This window comes from Eublepharis macularius, chromosome 12 (assembly GCF_028583425.1).
Source record: "Eublepharis macularius isolate TG4126 chromosome 12, MPM_Emac_v1.0, whole genome shotgun sequence".
Classification (NCBI taxonomy): domain Eukaryota; kingdom Metazoa; phylum Chordata; class Lepidosauria; order Squamata; family Eublepharidae; genus Eublepharis; species Eublepharis macularius.
The window spans coordinates 56,332,029-56,349,983 of record NC_072801.1 but is presented as its reverse complement, the minus strand read 5'-3'; the positions used below and the strand labels follow the sequence as shown (position 1 = coordinate 56,349,983).

Sequence of the window (17,955 nt, the reverse complement as noted above, 5' to 3'; positions counted from 1 at the left end):
CTGAGGTCTCTTCTCTGCCCCAAACCTGCCCTCTCCAGGCTGTACCCCCCAAACTCCAGGAATTTCCCAACCCCAAGCTGGCAACCCTATTCAGTGGCCATTCAAGGAAGGCCTGATCTCAGAGATTATAATGGCAGTGCTGTAGCTACAAACAAGGCAATCTGCATCCAGAGAGATTTTTAACTCTGGACGAGGATGATAATCATACTGGTAATAATGATGCTCTTTCCCGTGGTCTGCAGTGCTTCTTGTTCTGTCTGTGGGTTCCGGTATCCCCAACCTATTCTTCATAAGTATCATCAGGCAGGAGATCTCATGTTTGGTGCCATTGTTTCCCAGTTCTTCTTCCATTCCAGACGAAATTCTTTCAAACAACAACCTTTTCCACCATTGCAAAAGGATTTCATGTAAGGAACTGCTTTCCCCCCCATGTGATATGTTGTATTATTGTTAAAGGATTTTTCTGGGGACCCCTTTTCTAACCCATGCGTGAGCATTCATTCAAGCAAGACACAGGAGGCAAACTTGCTTCGGTGGCAAATACTTTCTTATTTTGCTGAGATTCAGCTGCAGGTCAGTGTAATCTCATAAGAAGAGAGAAAGTTTCTGGAAACTGTAAACATCCTTTCGCTTTCATTCCATAACTAAGATTTCAGCCTTGGAAGTGCTATTTTCCCAAAGTGTTTCAAACTCATAACAAAGGTATAACTCCAGCCTTTGAAGTATTATAGTGAGGTCTGACTGACCTGTCACTCAAGCTTGTATAGTGCCATGTATTCTTGGAATTCTGAAGAGATGTTTATATTAACCTTCTTGATCTTTTATTTTGTAAACAATTAGTGCTGCTAAGATATATAAGATTTTCTGTTGTAATTGTTCTTTATGCATATGAGCTAGATAGAGAATATGCACCTGAGCTTTATTTGGAAATAATAAAACTCACACTTCTTTATAGATCACTGTTTGGTGTCTTAATTGATGGAGGGTATTGGCCGAAAGGAAAAATAAATTGGCAAGCAGAGTACTTTGAAATAAATTTCCTTTCAATTATCTAGCAAGCCAATCATGAGTAAGTTTCAACTCCTGTTATACTCACGGTCACTTCCATAGCTTCGACTAGATTCTAATGCTGCATTTAAATCATTTAAAGTGATTTTTGCTTTAAGACTCTTATGTCTGAGGCTATATCATCCCATCTGATTCTGTAAATATTTCTCAATTATGATTCCCTTTTGATTTTTCCCTCCTAATTTAGTTTCAAAGGTCAAATGTACATTACCTTATTCATTCACATTTCTCAGTAGTACCCGAACTCTAACGCCTCCCCCTTCCTTTCTAAGACCATCAAAGTCAATGGGCTTAAAAGGCTGCAACTTTGCTTAGGGTAAAATCAAAAAGAGTCCAGTAGCACGACACTGCTAGTTTGTAAGCCTGAGGGCAAAGTACCTGGGTATGCATGCAAAGTACCTGTGAGCAGCACTGGAGTTTGAACATTAATGGCTCTGAGCCATGTTGGGAGATAGCATTTGAAATGTGGACTCAAAATATAATGCAATACACTTCAGAATGTTGTTTAAATATGATTATATCCCATACTATTTCAACCCTCTTGCATTTAGCATGCCTATGTAAGAGGGCTATTTAACAAAAGCTGTAGTGAAGAAAACTAGATTACTAAAATTTGAAACTAAAATTTGGGACCTTAAAAAGTTATCCAATGTGAGCCACTATTCTGGTTCTGTCAAATGTATCTCTAGTCTGATGCCTTCAGTTTATGATAGATTTCATGTTTAGAACCTGAAAGATGATCCTAGATGAAAGTTCCTTCACATTAAATGCAACATATACATATTATTGTGATGAATAACAATGTAGAAGATGCACAACGGGATGGCAATATTTTTAGCAAGTGCTACATGTCTCTTTGCAGTACATTGACCCAGAACTATCAGCACATCCTAGCTTTGGTATTTGCTGTAATTGAAGTCAACGAAAATCCCCAGATTTTACCCAATGTCACCCTCGGATTCCATATCTATGATAGCTATTTGGAAGCAAAGTGGACCTATGAAGCCACATTGAAACTTACTTCCACAAGGAACAGATTTCCCCCCAACTACAAGTGTGACATCCAAGACAATCTTCTTGCAGTCATTGGTGGACTTCGTTCTGAAACATCTTATCAGATAGCAAATGTTGTGAGCCTCTACAAGATCCCTCAGGTATGATACCGATGTGAAAAGTGAATATTTGTAAATAATTTACTTGTCAATTTAATTTCCAGATATATATATATATTTTAAATCTGAAGACAGGAATGACTGCATTTTATGTAACTAGGCAAACCCTCCCTTCTGTGTGAATATGAAAGACATACCAATTCACTCATTTTCACCTCTGTATCTCACATTAGAAAAGATCGACCTAAATTTATATCAAGAAAGAATTTAAGAAAATATCTAATTTGATAGTGTAAAAGCAGGCAAAGATGCCCATAGGAGCACAATTTTGCTGGCTTGGCTTTGCAATGATTATAAATTATGCATTTTTGAGAAGTGCAAAAATGGATAGTATTGTCTTTGTAAATTGCATTCATCTGTTGTATTAACTGGGGCTTGTGTTTATCAGCAATGGCTCAGGTGGAGATTCTCAGGGAGGATCCCAAATCCCACCACTGAGGGATTTTGGGTGCAACAAAAGCAAGCTTGTAAATGAGCAAGAAATGTATAGACCCCACACACTTGATTGACTCCAACCAGGTTTTCTGCTGATGAAAGAAGGAAGGGTCTGCATTGAACACTTAAACTATATGTGGATGGGAGTTGGTTGGGGCTGACTGCTAACCCACTGTCTTATATAATATATGTCTTCTTGGTGTTATACTTTTGGCACCAGAGAAAACAATGAAAATTTTTGACATATATCAAGAAACAAGAAAAAGTAAAGAGTGGACAAATTCAGAGAATATACTATTTGATACAGCACTATAGGGCAGAGGTGGTCAAATGGCAGCTCGTGAGCCACATGCAGCTCTTCAAACCTTATTTGGCAGCTCCCGGAGGCTTGCAAATTCACTCTTCCCCAAGGCTTCTTTAAGGGGCAGAGCAGACCATCCGCTCTCCCGATCTATGCACCTAGCATGCTTCCCCTTTCTTTCCCAATGCTGGAGCAAGGAAGGGGCAGGCCAGGGCTGAGGACAGCCCACCCTCCCTCACCATGCCGGGTGCTCCTCTGCAGGCACTGAGCTTTGCCAGTCCCGCGCTTGCAGCGAGTGTCTGGGAAAGGCACTTGGGGGGAAGGGGAAAGGGAGGAGTGAAGAAGCGGCGAGAAAGTGCCAAGGCAGAGGTGGCCCAGGACTTCCTGCTTGCTGGCTTACTCCCAAGTAGGCAAGTGAGCAGCTGGTGAGAGCCACTCATGGCATGAAGAACAGCCTGCGCTGGGGTGCTTTTGCATGGGTGGAAGCCCCATTCGTTGCACGGAGGACTGGCTCACCCATAAGTGTGTGCAGGACAGCTTAGATGGAGGGGCAGGGAGTATGTTTGCTTCAGAGGACATCTGCTTGCTTTAAGATTGTATGGCTCCACTACTGTGATCCTTCCTTCCTTCCTTCCTTCCTTCCTTCCTTCCTTCCTTCCTTCCTTCCTTCCTTCCTTCCTTCCTTTATCTTTACTTCTTTCCATATCTTTTCATACCTTTCCAAATCTCTCTTTCCCTTCCTTCCTTCCTTCCTTCCTTCCTTCCTTTCTCTTTATTTCTTTTCATATCTTTCCATATCTTTCCATGTCTTCCTACCTTCCTTTCATGTATTTCTTTCCTTCTTTCCCTTCCTTCCTTCCTTCCTTCCTTCCTTCCTTCCTTCCTCTTTACTTCTTTCCATATCTTTCCATGCCTTCCTTCCTTCCATCCTTGTCTTTCTTTCTTTCCTTTTTTGCTTCCTTACTTCTTTCCATGCCTTCCTTCCTTGTCTTTCTTTTTCTTTCCTTTTTTCATCCTTTCTTCTTTCCATATCTTCTTTCTTTTTTTCCTTTTCCTTCCTTCTTTCCATGTCTTTCTCTTTTTCTTCCTTTCTGTATTTCCATGTCTTTCCCTCCCTCTGTTTGCTTTTTTCCTTCCTTCTTTCTTTTCATGTATTTCCTATTTTCAATAAAACATTGGGGTTGCCAAGTCCAACTCAAAAAATACCTGGGATCTTTGGGGGTGGAGTGAGAATACATTGGAGGTGGTGCCTTGCACGGAACATTACTTTTTGTGATAACACTTCCAGGTCAAAGGTCAGGTGGTATCCTTCCAAGTTCCATTCCTTCTGATGATGTCACTTTCAGTATACTGTGCCAAAACCCCACCCCTTCCTGTGATGTTACATTCAGGGCACTCCCCCAAACCTGCCACTTCCTCTGAAGTCAGTTCAATGCATCATGTTTTGTGGCTCTCAAACATCTCAGGGTTATTCCATGTGGCTCTTACATTAAGCAAGTGTGGCCATCCCTGCTATAGGACATGATGGCCATAGTAGGACCTCAAGAAAGATTTCAGTTAATGTTTGTAAAAATGTACCACAGCACACTCTTTCATACCTATTGATTTTGGAAATTTTTTCTTCTTATATTTCCCTCTAATTTTTTCTTTAGATTTTGTATGGATTTGCACCTCTGATGGCTGATAGAACCCAAGTTCATTCCTTCTACCAGATGTTTCCAAACGAAAACATTCAGTACATGGGAATTCTTCAATTATTTCTCTTTTTCAAGTGGACATGGATCGGATTTCTTGCTGACAATAGTGAAAATGGGGAACGACTTTTGCAAACAATTCTTCGAGATTTTTCCCAGCATGGCATCTGTTTTGCCTTCACAGAAACTTACCCAGATTTAGGCTTTGAAGATAACATGGAAGACACATGGGAGTGGATGGTAGAAATGTACAATAAAATCATGAACAGTACGGCTAACACAGTAGTCTTCTGTGGAGAAGCTGATTCCATGATGAATTTAAGATGGTTGCTGCATATGCCAAACATTGACAACCAAATAGCAAAGCCCAAAGGTAAAGTGTGGATTCTGACAGCCCAGATGGACTTTATGTCGCTTTACTATCAAAATACTTGGGATGTTCAAGACATCCATGGTGCTATATCTCTTGCAATTCACTCCAATGAAATCCCTGGATTCCAACAGTTCCTTGATGGTAGAAATCCTACCAGTGTAAAAGAAGATGGTTTTATCAGGCATTTCTGGGCACGAGCATTTGGCTGTGTGTTCTCAAATTCTGCCTCAGATGAAGAGGAGATTTGCACTGGAGAAGAGAGATTGGAGCACCTTCCTGGGCTCGTTTTTGAAATGAGCATGACTGGCTACAGCTACAATATCTACAATGCTGTCCATGCTGTGGCCCATGCATTACATGCTATGTATTCATCTAGACTGAAGAATACAGCAAAGATGGCAGAAAAAAGGAAGTTTCAGAATGTGCAGCCATGGCAGGTACTGCGGCAAAAAAAACAAACTGGCACAAATGTGTGTATGCTAATAATATATTATCGCTATAATATCTGGAACCACTTTATAGTTACGGAACACTGGGACGACAATTGCTCCTAGGGATGTGTGCTCAGATATATCTGTCCCAAATATATACTCGAAAAATACCTTATTGGTATTTCTGGGTATATTCGGGTATCTGGCACTGTATTCAGAATTTTCAGAAATACTGGAACCCGGATTCCATATATTTCCAGAAATATTTGGGAATATCCAGGAAAGGCGTTTTACGGATCTTGGGCTGGATTTTCCTCATTTTACCAGGTTTCCTGGGTAATGGGAAGGTGTTTCCCAGATGCTGTTAATCTTACTCAGCCCAGAGAAGGCAGCTCCTTGTCCCCATGAGCCATATGCAGGACCCAGCAGAGCTGCAGGTCTAGCTGACCCCTTCTCCTTCCCTCATTCCTTTGTGGGAGCTTTATGGGTTTCTTTCTTTTCTTTTTTTTTTTTTTGAGGGCAATTCCCCCTCCCAGTCGGCAGCTGCAAGTAGGATAGTTGGGGATACCTTGTTCAGGGGACTGTAGGATTGAACACCATCCATTTTTTTAAAAACTGGGGGGAGGGGTTAGTCGTCAGGTAACGCGAGCTCTCCTGCAATTTTGGTATTGTTTGGTTAATAATAGCCACTCCGACCCCTATAAAAACATCCTTAAAAGGAATAATAAAACCAGAGTAATTCTGGAATCCTTGAAAACCCAGAACCTGGATGCTGAAATTCTACCAGGGGACTCAAATACCATTGAATATTGCTATGTATGCTGTTCTCAAAATCTAAATCTGAAAAATATCACTTTTTTAAAAAGTTGCATATCCCTAGCTTCCACACCCACCCCCTGTGTGTAAAAGAACAAGATTCAATTTGTCTAGCAAACATGTTTCATTCTTCTATCTTCCCAGCTTTGTGAGCAATAAATGGCATTCTCTGCTTTCTCTCCTGCAATTGACTAACTTGTTTTCATTTTGTTCATTCATATTCTACCCTCTTGCTATATCTCTGGGTATTAAACCTTCTTCTATCGCTCTCTCTCACACCCACACATGCACCCACAACCCTTCAATCTGGCTGCAAGTAGATACTGCATCTACCACTACTTTTAGTACAACAAAAGTATGTTTAAGAACCAAGCAAGAACACTGTTTTGCAATAATGACTGGATCCCCTCCCCATTCAGTTATAAGAGATATTAGCAATGCTGGAAAATTCTTGGAAAACAATTTCATTCCTAGGAAATGTTCTACATTTATTTCATAGGTCTCCCCTGGCCCAATCTTCTCTTTGACCCTCCCATCCCCAGGAGGTGTTCATGATGATTCAGAGTTTGCTGGTGGCCTAGCAACAATTTTTGAGATGAAGGCATTCTGAAAAATATAAGAGAGAGGTGGGTAGATGTACAAGGAAGGTAGAGCAACAGTAGCAGCTTCACTTGATGCTACTGAAACTGCCAGAGAAGTTGCGACAGCAGCCATGGCTTCTAAGAGACTTTATGAGAAAAGATCCCTTCTCCTCCCGCTTGTACATTTAAAGAAGATACACAAATCAAGGAAGGAGGAAACCTCCCAATCCTGAATGGAACAGAGATGGGCAAAGCGTCTCTAGGAACTCAGTTATTTTTGTTACTGGTTTGCCTCACTCAGATTGTAGCTAGTTCTTGTTTGCTGTTAGGATTTCAAGAAGCAAAGCATTAAAATGATGGATTCCTAGAGAGGCTTCTGGCTGTTTCTAAAGTCTTGAGAATACAGGCATGCTATTGGGTGAGAGTATGAGAGCAAAGGCATCTGGATTGTCTGGCTCCTCTGCCTCATGTCCCACGACTGAGGGATTTTGTAACACAATTCCCCCAGCAGCCCAAACAGCAGCAGGCAGGTTCTGAAATATAATCTCTAGACCAGAATAGAAGGGAGATGGAAGATTTTTTAATGAGAATCCAAGGCCAGCATGCCTGGGCACACATTTGAGTGTTCCTTTGTTCTTGCAAAAATCAGGTGGGTGCAGAAGACTTACATTTAAGCTTTTCCTCTCAGCTGCAGTGTAGTATATCCTATATCCAAATCAACCACAAAACACGCCTGCCTAAACTATTCTCTCTGTCTTAAAAGGAGATGTTATTATGTGATTCAAATCTCACCCATCTGCCATTTGTAAGATCTCAATCACATTCTACTCAACATGCTGGCATGTCTAAAATTCCGTTAACCACATACATATGGTGTGGGGAAAGTCATCCTTTTAAATAATAAAAACCTCAGAGTTAGTCAGTTGGCAGGCCTCCACAAAGAAGATCTACCATTAAGAGGCATTGTGTTTTCAAATGTGTGTAAATAGGCCATTCAAGCATTGACTGAAAATTCAACTGAGCTGCCTGATAGGCTCAGAAAATATTTCAAAATTAGGAGAGAGATTTTAGTTTGGTTCTAATGTATAAAGCATGTCTGTGACATGAATAAAATGGCCACTGGACAATAGCAGACTTTTCCATTCATTATTTGTGCTTTCACTCCCAGTTCACCACTTATCTCCATTAGTTAAACTCTAGTTTCCCTTTTTGATCTAGCTCCATCGCTTTCTGAGAGGTGTCTCGTTTAACAACAGTGCTGGGGAACAGGTTTCCTTTGACCACAATGGGATTTTAGAAGCAGGATTTGATGTTGTCAACTGGGTCACCTTCCCAAATCAATCTTTCGTGAGAGCGAAGGTTGGCCAGATGGATCCCCGGGCTCCTCTGGATCATGCACTTACTGTTAACGGGGATTCTTTTGAATGGCACAGCTGGTTTAACCAGGTAGGATTTGTGTGAAAACATTTTGGGAACGGTTGCAATGAGTGATTCCATATTAGCAAAGAATCTATAGGTTATAACAGATATTTATTTATTTGTTTGTTTATATATATTCTGCTCTTCTTGGGGATCCAAATTGGCTTACAATATAAAGAAATACAATAGAAAAAAAAGAAAGAGGAGAAGGGAGGAGGCTTCTGAATGCAATGGAAGTCTCTATCTCTCCTAGGGTACTAGGTTGTCTGCTCCTTTGTAGAGAAGCAGGGGGGAAAGGTGGGGGCCTCAGCACTACACCATGACATCACTTCCAGCAGAGAGGCAGAAGTCATATCACAGTGTCAGTGATGCTTTAACCATTTCCCAAATCTCTACGGTTCCTATAGCATTGTTGATATGAGATCATTGCCACCTGCTCAACAGAAATTACGTCATATTTGTGACACTCCCCCTCCCCAGGCTCCACCCCCAAATTGCTCCTAGTGATTTCTAGTGGAGGGCTGGGAATTTAAGCTCTGCTTTAGCAAACCTTTCTCCTAGTTTCAGGTTCACAGCTCTGGGCATATCCAAGCCTTAAGTATCTCTTTTCTTTCTATCAGTTCAGACACTTTTGCCTCCAATATCTGTTAAGAGTCAGACTGGCAGAAGAGAGTTCTAGTGACTTGCTGCTTGTAGTGCAAAGAAAACAGGATTTTGTGCAGTAGCAGCAAAAGCAGAGGCCTTCATTTCTCAAGTCGAACTAACTCTCTCTTCCTTCTAACTTTCCGAAGGCTTTGTTATGGGGAGTAATGTTCCTTTGCTCCCATGGACAAAAAAACCCTCCATATAATGGCGGGACCAAACTCCCACTGATTGTTGTAATAGTACACGTGGGTATGATGGGATCTTCATTGCTGCAAATTATTTAAGAAAAAGTTAGACAAACGTATGGTTCACTTAATTCATGCAAGCACTCTTATCATGATAGAATTGTTTGGCCTCTAAGAGCAGAACCACAAGTGACAAAAGACACAGGTTGAACACTTGTCAGCTTCCCTCAAGTTTTGATGGGAAATGTAGGCAGCTTGGCGGAATGTTGGACAAGTGACAGTTGAAAAGTCCATTGGACAGCAGTCAGAGAGAGCCAAGCTTCAAGACTAGGATGCCTACATTTCCCATCAAAACTTGAGGGAAGCTGACAAGTGTCCAACCTGTGCCTTTTGTCACTTGTGGTTCTGCTCTAAAGCTCCAATCTTATGGATAATTAGTCGGGAGGAATTCTATGGGACCAAAAGATATATTTTATTCAAAAGGAATATGCTAGAACAAGGACATGCTTGGGCAAAACTGCTGTCCCTCCACCCAAAGGATTACACTGTGTAACGTTAAAAAAAGTGTCTTCTAAAGCCCTTGGCAGAGGACATTACTTTCATCCCACATATAGAAGGAGTAGGCAAGAGCATGCTGGCCCTGCCCCTCTCCTCTGCCTACATGAAATTTCCTACTCCACATGAATGAGATGTCCCTCTGTAGCCTTCATCTCCATAGTTGTCTTACCAAAAGTTCTTTCTCATAGGGACAATCTTCATGTGTAGGACACATCATGCAACAGCCTGAACTGGTAACTGTGCTCATGAGCCTGAAAAAGTCTGCTATCATTTTGTGAGTTGATTCAGTAAAAGGAATGAATTTTAGTTTTCAGTCACTCTATTGCAAACTCCGTGTCATCAGTGAGATCTATAGCCTATGCAAATTGATGCAGACAGTTTTCATTACATATTGTACTTCTGTTTGGCAAAGTCCTCTCATGTAATAAGATAGCTAGATAACTAAAATGAGAGATAGTTTGTTTCTTTCTCTGTCTTGTCCGGTATCTCCATCATCTTCAGCATCCTTCTTTGTTTGTGAACCAAACACTCGGGCAGAAGTGTACAAATATAGCTCTTTCTCTTTGGTGTAAATGGAACGAGGATCCACCTAAACTAATGATGAATCCAAATGTTTGATCTGCAAAATGTAGTAATCTTTATTGTGTTTTAGCTTCTAAATCATTTGAAGCAGGGGTCGTGTTAGCCAAAGGGTATCATGGACATCTAACTCAGGACCCACATTGGGGGAATCAAGCTCCCATGGCCCAGCCCCTCAAAGGAGGGGGCAAAGAAGAAGAGCAGGTTCCTGCCCCATTTTGGGCTTGGGCGGCTGGCTTCCTGTGGCAGCAGTGGCTCCTGCCCAACTCACCTGGGGGGAGGGCCACCATTTGCATGACCTTGGTGGTGGGGGTGAGGGGGCAGTGGTGCTCTTTTGCCCAGAGCCCCAGAATCACTAAGATTGTTCTAGAGTTGGAGTTTAGATTTTTCTTCACAGGAGCCATACTGATTATTAATTTAACGCTTGTGGACATCTTTGTTTATGATCTTTGTCATATGGGTAAAACATTCAATAATTCTGCACATCATGTGTAATAAATTATTCCATGCTATGTTCTTTGTAAGCCATAAATACTGTAAGATCATTATCTAAATAGTCATGCTTTTCTCTTTCATCAATGTTTTAGGTACAGCCTCTTTCTTTATGTAATGCCAAGTGCCATGCTGGTTACAGCAAGAAATTGAAAGAGGGGGAGCCATTTTGCTGCTACGATTGCATCCCATGCCCAGAAGGGAAGATATCAGAGCAGGAAGGTGAGAATACTCATGTACAGAATTATCAGTATGATCAGCTGTTATCCAGACAACACATCACATTTATTGAATCTGTCGTCTCCCCCCCACCCTCATCTTATCTTTCTGCAATATTTGGGGCATGCTGTGTATTTTTAGAGAGTTCTTTGTGTGTGTAAAAATCAGTATTAGTTTTAGAACACAACCCCAGACAACGTATATCACAACTTGGCTGATTAAAAAATGATAGGGAGTTCTGTTGATATCTAAATAGTAAAAACATGTTTGAACAATAAGATTGAATTCAATTCAATTCAAATACCTTTAATGGCATACAATAAGACTGAATTGCCTCTGATGGTTTATCAGTCTCAGGGCCAAACCAGATAAGACACTGATGGGCCAAATCAGTCTTTCCAATGGAAAACTACCTTGTCTATTGGTCTGATGCCACATTGAACTATCACATTTGGGAAATGAAGCACACAACATGCTGTTATCAGTGATATTTACTCCATAACTTGCAGAGAGCTATATTCACAATTCTATCAACCCAAAGAACCACATTTAATTTAATCCCTGGAATGAGGCCCGCACTTCATAGAAGCTTGCAGTTTACCAGTTCCTGAGGCAGTGGCTATTTCAATGTAGAAATTAACCACTAAAGACATGAGGTAAGAGTCTTGCCCATTTTCCTGAAACACAAGGCAGGTGCCACATTGGGGAACTGGGCTCAGACCTCCCACAACCAGCATGTCAAAGAGCCACGTGACTCCCAAGCCACTGAATGAATATCATTATTCAAGACATAATGGAGAGGAATGGGGAAACATATGCAGACTGTCCCTTGGGGGGGGTGGAAACTTGTTCTTTGTAATGGGCTATTCTACTTGATTGTGTACTCACTGCTAATTCTCATCATCACCCCATGTATGACATCAACATAGACAAAGGAGTATAGCTGAGCCATAGCCTGAGTTCAGACATAAGGCAAACCTACAGTCTAATTCATCTACTCTCTCTATATAAGGACACCAGCTTGATGCTCGTGCTTCGCTATGTTATTTAACTACTTTAAATTGCGTTATAATATTTATGGGTATGTAACATTTTTGGTTTGTGGGGTTTTTTTTAGTTGGTTTTGTAGTATAATAGCATAGTACCCGCACTTCACAAAAGTGTTTGAATAAAATGGAGCATGTTGATGTCTAAAATTGATGAAGTAAATTTCGAAATGTAACATTTATTGAAGAGAATTTTAAAAGGAAAAGCGTGTAGTGCAATAAATTAAGTGAAAAATAGGTACAACCTTTTTTTCTACTGAAGAACCTCTTTGTAGACCTCATTGGTCGTTTCCCCCCACTTTGGAGCCCCCACTTTGAGGAGAAGCTTGTGGGCTGGGAAGCCAGGAGGATTGAGCATGTTGAGGAACTCCACAGGGTAGTGGACTGCATCATCCATTTGCACCACTGAGTCCACAGATCTGTACTCCATTTCTGCCCCTTCCAGGGAGTTAAGTTGTATTTCATTATTGATGGCAACCTTGTCATTCTTGGGGGTCAGAATGGCACGCTTGCACAGCCTGTCCATGAACTACTCCCTGATAGTGGTGATCTCAGGGTATATCATGGCTGTTAGGTCTGCTAGGGTTGTCACTGCTGTGCCCAGGCCTGCAGGGATGGTCACCTTTCCCTTGAACGCGAGACATGCTGGTACTTGGACACTGCTGCTCAGTGCACCGCAGGAGTACAATGTGCATATTTCTTTGCCTCATCTCTACGTTGCTTCCTCCTTTTAGCAGGGAGATTGGCAACCTTAGAAGGGAGGTGTATTTTTTACCTCAGGACACGTTCAATGACAAGGAGCCATTGAAAGTGTCCTGAGTACTGCATGCTGTTTAGAATGTTGGGCTGATGGCCAATCAAGGCGGCATATGCAAATGACTTCAGGGCAAATGACTTCAGGGCTGAGTTGGCAGTTGGTGTGGGGGGGAGGGGGATGAGCAGTCTCCCAGCCACACAGGGAAGCTGTATCCCTATGGGAAAACACATTTTACCCCCTTTTACCCCCTTAGGAGGTGGATTTCTTTAAATCCCTTCTTAGTGAGCCCCTACACCACAAAAGGAATATCCTGCCCAAATTTCACGTTTCTAGGTCCTGGGGTTTCTGCTGGGCATTGATGAGTCAATCAGGACACTTGACTTTATATATATAGAAGTGTCCTGACTGACTCATCAATGCACTGCCCAAACCCCTGGACCTAGAAACGTGAAATTTGGGCAGGGTGTTCCTTTCATGATGTAGGGGCTCACTGAGAAGGGATTTTAAGAAATTCACCCCCTAAGGGGGTAAAAAGGGGTAAAATGTGTTTTCCCATAGGGATACAGCTTCCCTGTGTGACTGGCAGGGTCCTCCTCCACCCTCCCGCCAACTACCACTCTTCCCTGAGATCATTTGCATTTGCGGCCTTGATTGGTCATCGTCCCAACTTTCTAAACACTATGCAGGACACATGCAGATCCTCAGGACATGTTCAATGACTCCAAGTCATTGAAAGTGTCTTAAGGTAAAAATATACTTCCCATCTAGGGTTGACAGTCTCCCTGTGGGGCCTGGCTTTCCTGTGTAGCTGGCAGGCTGATGGGTCAGCAGTAGAACTGTGTTCTAAGGTAAAAAGGTAAAGGAAACTGCAGACAGTTGAAGAAAGACTCCTGAAAATGGATTTTATATAAAAGTCAGTATGGCAACTGAGTTTTAAAATGTTCATGGGGAGATGGTGCATGACCTTCCTAGGGGCCATTTCAATGCAGACCTCTCACATGAACCTGCTGAAGGACCCACCTTACCACCCCTCCCTCAGTCCAACTTCACCTCATACCTCTTGCAGCCATCATCTTTTACTGCCCCCAAGAAACCTCCTGGCAGACGTTGTGCAAGATATACCAATGCTAAAAGGAGGAAGAAACTTGGAGATGCAGGAAAGAAATATGCACATCATATTCCTGTGGTTCACTGAGCAGCAGTGGCCAAGTACCAGCAAGTCCCGAGGCAAGAGAATGGTGACCATCCCTGCAGGCCCGGCACAGTAGTGACGACAACCCTAGCAGACCTAACACCCACAATATACCCTGATATCGTCACTATCACGAAGATGTCTATGGATGGGCTATGCAAGCATGCCATTCTAACCCCCAAGAATGACAAGGCTGCCATCATTAATGAAACACAGATCTGTACAGATCTGTGGACTCAGTGGTACAAAGGGACGATGCTGTCCACTACCCTGTGGAGTTCCTCAACATGCTCAACCCTCCTGGCTTCCCAGCCCAGAAGCTTCTCCTCAAAGTGGAGGCTCCAGTGATGCTGCTCCAGAACCTCAGCTCACCCAAACTCTGCAATGGCACCAGACTATGAGTGAAAGCCCTCCACAGGAACATCATCAAGGCCACATTGTTCACCGGAAGTGCTCGGGGGGGGCGGTATTCATACCAAGCATACCATTCATACCATCAGAAAACGTCTTCAGGTTCAAGAGACTGCAGTTCCCCCTCAAGGTCTGCTTTGCTATGATGATCAACAAGTCCTAGGGGCAGACACTGAAGGTGGCAAAAATTTACTTGATGGAGGCCTGCTTCTCACATGGGCAGGTCTACTTGGCTTGCTTCAGAGTAGACATGGACACAAACAGCATTACGAACAAAAAACCCCCACGAACCGCCTGATCGTCTGTTCGCAATCTGGCGGTTCGTGAGGGTCCATGGCCAATGGACCAGTGTTTGTTGGAAGCCCGGTTCATTGCGTTTGCCTGTGGTTCGTGAAGCCAGACAGTCAGGCACCATCAATCAATTCCCTTGGAAACGGAGCTGGGGGAATGCCTGAACTCTCTGCACTCCTTCTGTCACCCTGGAAACCCGAATCGAAGCCCAGCTTACCTTGATCAGCAGGTCTTCCTTCCAACCATGGAGCTGCAAATTGGTTACAATTGGTTACATGGGAGAAGACACCCGGGGGGAGGGAGGGGGAAGGGGAGTGTTCTGTAGCCATGAGCACTCCAATCTTATACCTGCAAACCCTGATAGGCAGTTCTGATGGCCAACCCCTTGTACAATGGGCCAATGCCAACTGGTGGCTCTAATTGTATCAAGTGGGAGTTTCCTGGGGGCCTTGGGTTGGAGAGGGTATAACTCCAAGATCCCTATTACAATCTTGACCAAACTTGGATGCTGGCTGGAGGAGAGCCTGCTAAACACTCCCTGTGAATATGGGCTCTCTAAGTGCAACGGGGGCCATTCTGATGCCCACACACCACAAACTGGTTCAGTAATGGGAAATGTTCATTACGGTTCATTTGTTTGGGTTCGGCGGCAGCACTGAACCACGAACCTCAGGTTCATTAATTTTTTTTGGTTCGTGCCCATGTCTACTTCAGAGTGAGCTCACCCAGCAGCCTGGTGATCCTAGCACCTGAGGGGGAAACCACCCATGAGTTCTACAAAGAGGTCCTTCCGTAGAAAAAAAAGGTTGTACATATTTTTCACTTTATTTATTGCACTACAATCTTTTCAAAATCTCTTCAATAAATGTTATGTTTTGAAATTCACTTCATCAGTTTTCAGCATCAACACACTTTGCTTTATACAAACACCTTTCTGATGCTCGGGTAGTATGTCATTATACTACAAAACCAACTAAAAAAACAACAACCCACAAACCGAAAAATGTTACATACTCAAAAGTATTATAACTGGAATTAAAGTAGTTAAATACCATAGCGAAGCATTGGCATCAAACTAGTCTAACTATAATTAAAGTGCATTCCTAAACTCTCCTTAGGATTGCACTGTTAGTGAGGTTGTCTGGATAGTTCACTGTACTTATTTACAGGTAAGTTAACACAGAGCATAAAACCATGATATAAACTTTATTTAGCACAATAAGTATTTTACATGATGTATAAATGCAGTCATCTTGGTTCTAACCTGGTTTAATGTGGTTTATTCCAAAACTTTCACACTGCCTTCCTACAGAAATGCCTGAACAAAGTGAAGTTGATTAAAACCAGCATTTGTCAAGGCAAATCAGGATAGAATGATGGTCTACAACCAAAACTTATCCATGTGTTCTGTGTTCTGTGGTATATTTGTGAGATTTTTTTCTCCCAATAAAGCAAACTCTCAACAAGATTTGTAATATGGCACTTTTGAATGATTCATTCCATGACTTTTCTTTTCCAGATATGGCTGATTGCTACAAATGCTCAGATGACCAATATCCAAACAAGGACCACGATGTATGCATCCCCAAATCTGTGACCTTTTTGTCCTATGAAGAACCTTTGGGGATGAGTTCTGCTGTTGTTGCTCTTTCCTTCAGTTTCATCACATCCCTGGTGTTGGGAACATTTGTGAGGCATCACGACAGTCCCATAGTCCGAGCCAACAATAGGAGTCTCACATATACTCTTCTCATCTCCCTCCTGCTCTGCTTCCTTTCTGCTTTGCTATTCATTGGCCAACCTGATAAGGCAACTTGTCTCCTCCGTCAAACTGCTTTTGGTATTATCTTTTCAACGGCTGTTTCTTCTGTGTTAGCAAAAACGATGACTGTGGTTCTGGCTTTCATGGCCACCAAACCTGGAAGCAGGATGAGGAAATGGGTGGGGAAAAGACTGTCAATTCCCATTGTTCTTTCCTGCTCCTTTATTCACGCAGGTCTTTGTATCATTTGGCTAATAAACTCCCCACCATTCCCCGATATCAACGTGCATTCAGTGACTGAAGAAGTTGTGTTAGAATGTAATGAAGCATCTCCTATCATGTTTTACTGTGTCTTGGGCTACCTGGGCTTCCTGGCCATTGCCAGCTTCACTGTGGCTTTCTTTGCGAGGAAGTTACCGGACAGTTTTAATGAAGCCAAGTTCATCACATTCAGCATGTTGGTCTTTTGCAGTGTTTGGTTATCCTTTGTTCCAAGTTACTTGAGCACTAAAGGGAAATACATGGTGGCTGTGGAGATCTTCTCCATTATAACCTCCAGCGCTGGGCTGCTAGTTTGTATTTTTTCCCCAAAATATTACATCATTATTTTCAAGCCTAAAATGAACAACAAAAAAATGCTGAAATGGAGAAATTGTTGAAGTAGATAAAATTAGGGATGTAGAAATATTCTCTATGAATGAGTTTTGCCAGGCTAAAATACCATAATTGAAGATAGCAAATTGGGTAATCTGATATCTGGATTAGTCTATTAGTGCAGCAAACATTTGATCTCCTTGGGAATTTGCTATTAGAAAGCAGGAGTTGCAGTAGCAGCCAAGGACAATTGACCTGCTCCCTCCATTGTAATGGTGGATTTTAATCAAGGAATGGATCACAAAAACAAGCAAATGGGACAAATGCAGTGCCTGAAAGTAGACTGAGTTGCAATCTTCTTTTTTAGAAGTAAGCCTCATTGAATAAAATGAGCCCCCTCATTTTCCCAGTAAATTAGCTTAGAACCGCCCTGTCTCAAAGATTAGGAATGAAAATCCTCAAACTAAAAAGATGGTCCCTGTAATTGGAATGAGAGCTTTTCCTGCAGTTTTTGCCTTCCAGACCACTCACTAAGTAGGTCATACCGCCGGCCTGGAAAAAAGGGGTGTATAAAGCCCTCCCTGTGAAGGCTGTCCACCATCTTGTTTTAAATGTGCTGTTTTTAATGAATATGAATTTTAAACTGTATTTTAATTGTATTTTAATGTGTTGTTATTCACCCTGAGCCCGCTTGCGGGGAGGGTGGAATACAAATTTGAAATAAATAAAATAAAATAAATTAATTAATACAGAAAATACTGGGCTGTCTCATGTGTGTGTCTTATGTGACCATATGCCTTGAAACCAATCAAAGACTCCTTGAGACTAAAACAAGGATTAATACTATCAAGTTTTGGTTGCATCTATATTTTAAGAATAATGATGATAGTCTCATCTTTCACATGCTGATGGAGTCTCAGTCATCCATTTGGCT

At 42.1% G+C, this 17,955-nt stretch overlaps 1 protein-coding gene across 1 annotated transcript; it reads left to right on the top strand.

Moving 5' to 3' along the window:
* The first annotated feature begins 1,916 nt into the window (after nt 1-1,916).
* Nucleotides 1,917-17,086, top strand: LOC129339484 (vomeronasal type-2 receptor 26-like). Its single transcript, XM_054994065.1, has 5 exons — nt 1,917-2,222; nt 4,629-5,480; nt 8,090-8,317; nt 10,845-10,971; nt 16,185-17,086. The coding sequence occupies exons 1-5, from the start codon at nt 1,917-1,919 to the stop codon at nt 17,084-17,086; spliced, it is 2,415 nt and encodes an 804-aa protein (XP_054850040.1).
* The last annotated feature ends 869 nt before the right edge of the window (nt 17,087-17,955 follow it).

Excerpts from the sequence above, each read along its gene's own strand:
- LOC129339484 (XM_054994065.1), top strand. The coding sequence starts at position 1,917 with ATGTCTCTTTGCAGTACATTGACCCAGAACTATCAGCACATCCTAGCT. Across the intron at positions 5,481-8,089 it reads AGAATGTGCAGCCATGGCAG|CTCCATCGCTTTCTGAGAGG; the intron begins GTACTGCGGCAA and ends TTTTTGATCTAG. Across the intron at positions 8,318-10,844 it reads GGCACAGCTGGTTTAACCAG|GTACAGCCTCTTTCTTTATG; the intron begins GTAGGATTTGTG and ends TCAATGTTTTAG.